This window comes from Ailuropoda melanoleuca, chromosome 10 (assembly GCF_002007445.2).
Source record: "Ailuropoda melanoleuca isolate Jingjing chromosome 10, ASM200744v2, whole genome shotgun sequence".
NCBI lineage: Eukaryota > Metazoa > Chordata > Mammalia > Carnivora > Ursidae > Ailuropoda > Ailuropoda melanoleuca.
In genome coordinates, this window is record NC_048227.1 from 52,788,549 (window position 1) to 52,798,641 (window position 10,093).

General features: G+C 32.5%; 1 protein-coding gene across 8 annotated transcripts in view; it reads left to right on the top strand.

Annotated features, from left to right (window-relative positions):
• GRIK2 (glutamate ionotropic receptor kainate type subunit 2) overlaps nt 1-10,093 on the top strand; it is a 659,372-nt gene that overhangs the window by 640,093 nt on the left and 9,186 nt on the right. For all 8 annotated transcript variants that reach the window (XM_034670902.1, XM_034670905.1, XM_034670899.1 and 5 more), the window contains one exon: nt 2,937-3,187. In XM_034670902.1, the coding sequence (XP_034526793.1) occupies nt 2,937-3,187 (251 nt within the window). The remainder of the gene's footprint in view (nt 1-2,936; nt 3,188-10,093) is intronic.

Sequence of the window (10,093 nt, forward strand, 5' to 3'; positions counted from 1 at the left end):
TTCCTTGGAGACAGCTTCTCTCGTTGCCGCTCAATGCTCTCAGGGTTCCTTGCTTGCCAGCATATGGATTGAGGCTGGGTTGGGGTCTGGACAAAACGTAAGCTCTATCTATCTAACTAATGGCTGTTCACTTCATTAGAGCTAAGCACATGGCTGTTCATGTCACAAGGAGGATGAAAGATACTTTTGTTCTTTGATCTCAGTGTGTCCTTGAGATTTTTCAAAGAGATGGAATTTCAGCCCATGGAGGACTTCAACTAGTATCTGTATCGAAATTTGGAGCATCAAATGATGTACCAAAGAAGTAATAATTTATTGTCGAATTGCTGTTTCTTTAAAAAAATAATTAAACTAAATCAATGACAGAATGACGAGTAAAACATGGCAAGGATTTACTGTCATCAGTTATATTCCCTATATTATTTTATCTTGTTAAAAACCTCCAAAAGAGGTATATTAACTTTGTAGCTTTACCAAATTCCATTTACACATTACTATGTTTATATTGGAAAACAAGTTTAGGGAGGTTTGCTAGCAAAGGGAAATTTTTATGTTTACTCTAAGTGCTGGAAATAGAAAGCTCAGCCAAGCAAGAAATCAAGGTGTATCTATCATTTGTCAGAAAGTGGGTTGCTTCTGTTTGTCTGTTCCTTATTTTGAGAATGCAGGGGATAATATTGTGTTTGAAGATATTAGATTAAACATTCTAATGCAGTTTAATGGGTATAGTGAGTCGGCAATAAAATAATATTATTTCAGTATTGTTCAGGTTGAGAAATAAGCTGACTCAAAATATTACTTAGCTGGATCAAGAACTTTCCATATTTGAGGTCTACTTTTCAAGCCACTAAAACCCCAAATTTTGCTTACAATTGTACTTCCAAAAGAGAAACCACATTTTATATTAGTCACATGTGGCCATTTTCACAAGTACTATCAGCACAAAATTTGCTTCAGCTGCTGTACTTCTAATTAAAAGACATATTTGATGAACTGCAATTCTGCTTAAAGGGGATTTTTTCCCTCAATCAAATATTTATCTTGCAGAGCATACACATGGTTAATCAGAATGGCAATTAAGGAAGAGTGACCTTAAAGCTGGTGCTAGGTTAGATCAGTGAATTAATGAAAACTGGATAGCCCAACAGATGGCCTTAACTTATGGTTTTTAAATACATGTCAGAGAGACCGAAAGCACTAGGTTACTCTTACATCATGGTAGGAATGCCTCAATCGGATATTATGCTCCTCATAATATGAAACATTTGTTGAGAGCCTATTATGTGAAAAAATATTCGGAATTGAGAATTATGTGAGAAAATATTGAGATGATAGATGATAGAGATAAATGATGCATAGACAAATCAACATCATCTATTCCAGAGAGTTTTAATCTACATAGGAAAATAAATCACATCCTGAAAGGTAAATAATAATAATAATGGTAATACTAGGTGACCTAGGCTGTGTCCACTTAGTGATCAAGGTAGAAGGTAGTATGGGCAAGGCTTGTCCATTGAGACCTGAAGTGGCTGAGGGGCAGATTTTAAATTGAATATTGAGTTCTAAATATAGGCATGGGTATGCTCCCTTTAAGGAAAACTGGAAAAATGTTGTATAGAAGAAATGCGCATTTCTTCTAAGATTAAGGATTGTTAAAGAAACAGCTCTCCAGCTGACTTCAGTCTCACCCCTCCAATTTTCTCAACAGGTTCATTCTTCCTATGATTCTCCTTGTCTTTCTGCTTTTCACCTGACTAGTCTTACTAAGAGAATGATGCTAAGCTGGCCTTGTTATATTTAACAAGTAAAAACAAAATATATAGTGGTGTCCCTTATGAGGCAGGAAAGTTTCCTGATGAAGTTTATAATCACTCTTAGCAGAAATAAAGTTTTAGTATAGGTCCCTGTAGGTATATTTAAGTTAAAAAAAATCACAGGCAATATTGAATACAAACTAAAATTCTAAAATTAATATTTTTCTGTAAGCAGAAGAACTTATGAATGAGAAGATGCAGACAAATGGAATGGGCAGTATAGTGTTTAGGAAAGAAGATGAAACTTAGATATAGGCTATTTCGGGGTGGGAAAAAGTAACCCCAGTCCCTTGGGGTGGATGTTGAAAGATGCACATAGTTTGGTATTAGTCCATGTTTTTGGCAACCACTTAGAAAAGTTATTACTTACCATATAATAGCTAATACAGATGAATATCTGACTCCATCAGCATAAATACTAAATTTCACTTACACTGTTGCCTCTACTGGAGAGGACATTTCCCCCCAAAGCATAAAATAATAAATTAACTACGAAAGAAAAACCTTACAATGCATTACCATGATGATTTTTGAAGGATCCAAGTCTGTACAAGCCTGTTATTTCTGTTACTCAGATTAAATAAAAAATAGGAGTGATTACCTATTATTCACAAAGTATTAGCTACCCCTGAATACAGCCTGTTGATCATGATTACCTTAAATCATTGCACTTAACCCAGGGAAACACAACTTTTCCCACGACTTCCCTAGAAATAGAATTACTGGTTTATCAATGCTCTGGTTCAGCGTGGAGTGATTCCTATATATTAGCTAGAAATCCTTGCACTGTACCAATTTCTTTGTTAGGTTTCTACTTCTGTTTTACTTACTTTCCAGTACTCTGAACTGCCTGCCTTTTAAAAGGAGACGTTTTCTTCCTTAAAAACAACTTTGCTTGTACCCTTCAAAATCAGAAAGCCATTACTTTATGTTACTACTTACTTCTCTCATTAAATTTCTATCCTTCGTCATTTTCCAGTTGTTTTTCTCTACTGAAAAATAAATATTGGCATCCTCTGGGGCATTTGGAAAAAGCTCTGTCCTCCTCTCATCATGTTAACCTTTAATTATAAAACTCTGGGTTCCTTGAAAGAGTTAACATACCCTCTCTTTTCTTAGGTTCTCCATATAGAGACAAAATCACCATAGCAATTCTTCAGCTGCAAGAGGAAGGCAAGCTGCACATGATGAAGGAGAAGTGGTGGAGGGGCAATGGCTGCCCAGAGGAGGAGAGCAAAGAGGCCAGTGCCCTGGGGGTTCAAAATATTGGTGGCATCTTCATTGTTCTGGCAGCCGGCTTGGTGCTCTCAGTTTTTGTGGCAGTGGGAGAGTTTTTATACAAATCCAAAAAAAACGCTCAATTGGAAAAGGTAAATGTCACTTTTTTACAATTTAAAGCAATTGTTGTTATAATAAAACAAACGGTTTTTGATCTTTCCAAGCAAGGGTAATGCCTAGAACCATGACCGCTAATTGTCTCCTGAGAGTCTTTATCGGATGAAGGTTCACAGAAAGAATCAGGATCACCTTTGTGATTTTTAATTTAAAATAATGTGTTTAAATTAAAGCCAGCTTCGGAATAAGGGACTATTTCTCCTATTTTTAAAGCCTGAAAAAAAGAGAAACTTGCTGTTTGAAGTTCATTGCAGTTAGTTTAATGGAGAAATGCAATTAATGAAGGAAGCAAAAGTCGGAAATTGTAATATGAAGGAAGAAATACTTTTCTATAGATAAAAAGTATTTTAAAATACAATCCTGAAGAACAGTTTCAAGTTAGGGAGTAGATGAAGTTTTTATTTGAAGACTTTTAGCCCAATAATTTTCTAATTGAAAAAAAGTCTTAACTTGCATGGTGGAAATTACAGTTAATTTTCTAAATTAGTGAATGTGTGAAAATATTCATTCCTTTCTTGCCATTTAATGCTATTATTAATAAGTCATTTATTCCTTTGCACCAGAGTCTTTAGTAGAATATATATAAACCTCAAAAATATTGAGACTCTGGCATTTTTTCTTGAGTTGTTAATACATTTAGTCTTTTGTACAAATGTCTTTATGTTCCATTCTTGAAAAATTTGTGAATCTCATTCAAATTATATATTTCTAGTGTTATAATTTCCTCAGTTCTATAAATATGAAGAATATTTATAGAAAAATCTTTCAGATGGTACATGACACTTTGCATATGTGAATTTATAGCTCTGAAAATGAAATACTGCTTTACCATTTTTAAGTCTTCTGGCACCTCATTTACTTTTTGTATATAAACATCTCTCGTTTTTAATAAAAAAATGTTTTTAGGGCTTAACCTTTAGACCCTGTGTCACAGTGAGATTATATTCTCTTTCGTATTTAAAATATTTATGAAATTTTATTAGTAAATATGAGAGTAAAATATGAAATTAAAATAGTATCATACATTAATATAAGGTAAATATATTTTGCTAATATTCTTTGAACACTGATACCTTTAAAACTATTTTTTAAAAACAAAACCATTTTCCTCTGTCTTTGGTAATTTATGTTCCAATTACTTCTCCTTTCTGAAATCAAAATTTTGGATTCTATATTTTTACTTGTCTAGAGTATTTAACACTTAGAAATACTGTTTTTATAAATGAGTATTTCGATAGTCTCCTTTTGTCCTTGAGTAAAATAACCTATTCAGAAGTTTGAAAAATTTAGAAAATCATATGATTTATTTCCCCACAACATTCAGGATGGCTATTTCTGCCGACTTGGCTAAATCAAATATTTGTTGCACTGGTGTGATGGACGAATAAGTCCTAATACACTTTTTATTATGTTATGATCCTCTCTAGTGTCAAAATCAGTTTTAAATAAAATCCAAAGAACTAATAAATGACAAAAAGACATTAACTCATCGATTTCCATTTTTACTATAATTTGGCAATAAATGTGTCATTTGGTTAGTTAATACTTAAAATGAGTCCCAAAATTACAGAAGGAATTTGGGTTTTCTAATTGGAATTCAAATCTCCATATACAATGACTTTCTTTCAGTTATAGCAGAGTGTTAAAATAAAACCAAAGAATTACTCTCTTGATCTTTGTGGTATTCTATTGCCCTTGTCTCTTTGTGTCCTAGTCATATGATTTGCCTAGGCCATGTCTTTATGCACAATTAGTCTATAAGCATTCTGTAGAAAAACAAAACAAAACAAAACACCCCAAAACAAAGAACGTAGGGATTTAATTCTGTAAAATAACCTTCTTCATACTTACTATAAAAAACTAGTTTAGTTGAAATTCAGCTTTCTTGAATTTCTATGGACCTGTATGACCTTCTAAAACAATTAGGAAGAGGAAATTAATGTACCTTTTTTGACTGAAGCAGATGAAACAGAAGAAACAACTGTGTTGATGTCACATGAGGATTATTAGTCACATTCCCCAATGCTTTCGCACTCTGTCTCCGCATGGCTTCCATAATGAAATCCAAATTCCCTAGCTTAACACATGCGGCACTTTAGTATCGGTTCCTGTCTACCATTAGAGTTCGATTTTTTGTTTCTTCCCAATTTGCACCTTTACTCTATTCAAAGTAAATTACTTTCAATTTTCCAAGGTCATCCAGCTTTTTCAAATCTTCTTTCATTTGACTTGAGCAAATCTTGCCCATTTTTCAACCTGGCAAACTCCCATTAGTCATTCTAGACTAGTATCATTCAAGACTAGGTATCAACTTTTACCCAGAAAGCTTTCCCTAATCAATAGCTGTAATGGATGTGAGTACAGGACACAGCTATTTCCACAAGGNTACATTTAGTCTTTTGTACAAATGTCTTTATGTTCCATTCTTGAAAAATTTGTGAATCTCATTCAAATTATATATTTCTAGTGTTATAATTTCCTCAGTTCTATAAATATGAAGAATATTTATAGAAAAATCTTTCAGATGGTACATGACACTTTGCATATGTGAATTTATAGCTCTGAAAATGAAATACTGCTTTACCATTTTTAAGTCTTCTGGCACCTCATTTACTTTTTGTATATAAACATCTCTCGTTTTTAATAAAAAAATGTTTTTAGGGCTTAACCTTTAGACCCTGTGTCACAGTGAGATTATATTCTCTTTCGTATTTAAAATATTTATGAAATTTTATTAGTAAATATGAGAGTAAAATATGAAATTAAAATAGTATCATACATTAATATAAGGTAAATATATTTTGCTAATATTCTTTGAACACTGATACCTTTAAAACTATTTTTTAAAAACAAAACCATTTTCCTCTGTCTTTGGTAATTTATGTTCCAATTACTTCTCCTTTCTGAAATCAAAATTTTGGATTCTATATTTTTACTTGTCTACAGTATTTAACACTTAGAAATACTGTTTTTATAAATGAGTATTTCGATAGTCTCCTTTTGTCCTTGAGTAAAATAACCTATTCAGAAGTTTGAAAAATTTAGAAAATCATATGATTTATTTCCCCACAACATTCAGGATGGCTATTTCTGCTGACTTGGCTAAATCAAATATTTGTTGCACTGGTGTGATGGACGAATAAGTCTCAATACACTTTTTATTATGTTATGATCCTCTCTAGTGTCAAAATCAGTTTTAAATAAAATCCAAAGAACTAATAAATGACAAAAAGACATTAACTCATCGATTTCCATTTTTACTATAATTTGGCAATAAATGTGTCATTTGGTTAGTTAATACTTAAAATGAGTCCCAAAATTACAGAAGGAATTTGGGTTTTCTAATTGGAATTCAAATCTCCATATACAATGACTTTCTTTCAGTTATAGCAGAGTGTTAAAATAAAACCAAAGAATTACTCTCTTGATCTTTGTGGTATTCTATTGCCCTTGTCTCTTTGTGTCCTAGTCATATGATTTGCCTAGGCCATGTCTTTATGCACAATTAGTCTATAAGCATTCTGTAGAAAAACAAAACAAAACAAAACACCCCAAAACAAAGAACGTAGGGATTTAATTCTGTAAAATAACCTTCTTCATACTTACTATAAAAAACTAGTTTAGTTGAAATTCAGCTTTCTTGAATTTCTATGGACCTGTATGACCTTCTAAAACAATTAGGAAGAGGAAATTAATGTACCTTTTTTGACTGAAGCAGATGAAACAGAAGAAACAACTGTGTTGATGTCACATGAGGATTATTAGTCACATTCCCCAATGCTTTCGCACTCTGTCTCCGCATGGCTTCCATAATGAAATCCAAATTCCCTAGCTTAACACATGCGGCACTTTAGTATCGGTTCCTGTCTACCATTAGAGTTCGATTTTTTGTTTCTTCCCAATTTGCACCTTTACTCTATTCAAAGTAAATTACTTTCAATTTTCCAAGGTCATCCAGCTTTTTCAAATCTTCTTTCATTTGACTTGAGCAAATCTTGCCCATTTTTCAACCTGGCAAACTCCCATTAGTCATTCTAGACTAGTATCATTCAAGACTAGGTATCAACTTTTACCCAGAAAGCTTTCCCTAATCAATAGCTGTAATGGATGTGAGTACAGGACACAGCTATTTCCACAAGGTGGTGTTACATTTTCATTTCCTATTCCAGTGAAAAAGAATATGATGTGCATATCTTACTTTTTTTTTTTTTACTTAGGTGACTTCAAGTACTGTCATCATTCCAAAAACATTTCTTACCCCTTTGAGAAAGTTGGGAGGGTNACAGAAATATTCTCTTTCCCATGCAATTGAAAATGGGTTGGCCTGTAAAAATTGCCTTTATTGAACAGTTTGAACATGAATCTTTGAGTTTCCTGACATGAAAAGACTTAGCAACAAAAATATTATTTTTTATTACTTATTAACAAAATTTAGTCAAAATGCCTGAGAAATAAAAAGATATAAATTATTGCTCAGATACCGAATTTGTATTGATTTGAACTTTCCTTTAAGATGATTGAAGTACATTTTAAGATCTATTTGGTATTGTTGTTTTCCAGGATATAGTCAATGTTGTTATTTGTATTATAGAAGACTGGTATGTCATATTCCAGATGATCTCTAAATAAAGGTGTTTTTCCAGACACTGAAAATTAAAAAAATTGTGGAGGGCACATAGAATGTTCTTCAGTCTATAGTTGAATAACAAATGTAGAAGGAAGCTGTAACTCATAGTAGAAGGACCAGTGAATGAAACAGTACAATTTGGGGGAATGACGAGAAAATCAGAGTGAGTGAGTTTAATCCTGTGAGACTTGGGATCCTGGGTGAAAGATTATTCACAGGAAAACACTTTTCAAAACTGGCTGAATCTGTATTTCATGGAACCAGAAGAATGAAAACAGGTTGCTGCTTTCAGAATGCTGAATAATTTGCTCTATGAGGAGCAATGTTTTTTAAAAGAGGCCGTTTATTGGACAAGGTATAGGAATGCAAACACTGTCATAAATCATCAGGAAAGATTTTATTTCAATATTTACCTTTTGCAAGTAGTGCCTATTAACAAACCACAGAACAGATGTGCTTTGGAATTTTAACAGCATTTAACTTTTTAGAAGTTAGAAGTTCTAAATATATTTTCAGTATAATAAAATTTAGCCGTAAAGCATGTTGCTATTCAGAAGTTAAATAGACTTGCAAATAGACTTTGGACAAATAGTCCATTTTGTATTGTTTTTATGTTACTGCTTTTCTCTGAGAGCAGAGAATCTCTCAATTTCTACCAATGACCGATGTAAGGATTAACTGGATGGCTTTTAAAAATGTTTTTAAATATAAATATAAAATCATACTTAAAAATGAGATGCCAGTCTTTATTTTATTCACTAATCAAGTTCCATATCATCCAAAGGATTTTTAAGTCATTTGTTTATGATTAAGCCAGCCTCTTTCAATGCACATAAATGATGTTTTAAAATTAAGATTGTAACTGGATGGATAGTAATTTTACTACCTTATTTTTATAAATGACTTTAGAGTTTCTAAAGAGTAATATCTCATTTGAATACAAAGTTACCCTGAGAACTGTGCAAATATCGTTATCCGTATTGTGCACATCAGGATAAGTGTCTCAAGGGTCAAGTGTTTCCCAAAGTCAAAGATGCCTACTCTCACACTTCTTAAGCTATAGTATATTGCACAAAATGGAGACAGAAAATCTCACTATTTTTCCTGATAGTTTTTCTTCTTGAAGTTGCATTGATGCTATATGTGGAGTGAGAGTTTGAATTAGATAAACAGATTGCGGGCTTTGATCTTAAGCACTGTCTAGTTATTTCACTTTCCTAGACAAGTAAGCATGAGTTTTGGAATTTAAAAAAAAAAAGATTTGAGCTCCTTTCTCAACTTTTTTCAACTTTGGATAGAATTACTAAACTTTTCTATACATCTCTTAAAATAAACAAATAAATGGGTTATGAATACACCATAAATGGAAGTGTTTAAAAAATTAAGATAGTTAATATACGTTGAGTATTTTGCATGTGTCTGACGTACAATAAGCAGCTATTGCTATAATATGCTTATTATTATTCATAAGGCTGAGCCACTTTAACTGCTGGCTCTTAAAAAGAGAGAGCTTTCCTAGAATTCAGCATTAGATATTTGGATGTTATATGTTTTGTTGAAAATTGTATCATTATGACTACTAGCAAGAATGTGATGATTAACATTGCTTTTTCTTAAAACACATTTCATAGCTTTATTGACTAAAGTGGTGTTGAAGCTTGTCAGGCCTTATTCATCGATTTCTTGAGCTTAAGTAGGGGAAGTGTAAAAATGTATAATGATGCTTCATTTTTCTCTGTCTCACTGTATTTGCTAAACGCAATATAAAGATTTTCAGTAACCGTTTCTGTAAAAGTTAAGATTTCTGAGAATATTTTAATCTTTGGTTAAGTTTATCATTGTAATATAACCCCGGCTAAAGCATAGGATGCTTTGTCATTTTATTCATTAAAAAATGTATTTCTTTTTGCCCCATATTTTTTTTCTGTCTGATTATTACTTACTATTCAAAAATTAACATTGATTAAGAACAGAGTCCAGGTAACGGCTCCACTGAAATTCAAGTCACTGTTCAGGAGGCGGGCTGGTATAATAAAAGCATTCATAGAACGGTGGTCAAGAGAACAGTGCTCTTCTTTGAGCTCTGATACCAGTTATATGCATAACCTTGGGTAGATAACTTGATTTCTTGAGTTTGAGTTTCTTTAGCTGTAAAATTAAAGTGATGAAGCAGTAAGATCACTGCAGAACCTGAGCGTAAAATGTCCTTTCTGACAGGCACGCAGCTAATCTAAATAACTTTTTTTTTTTTTTT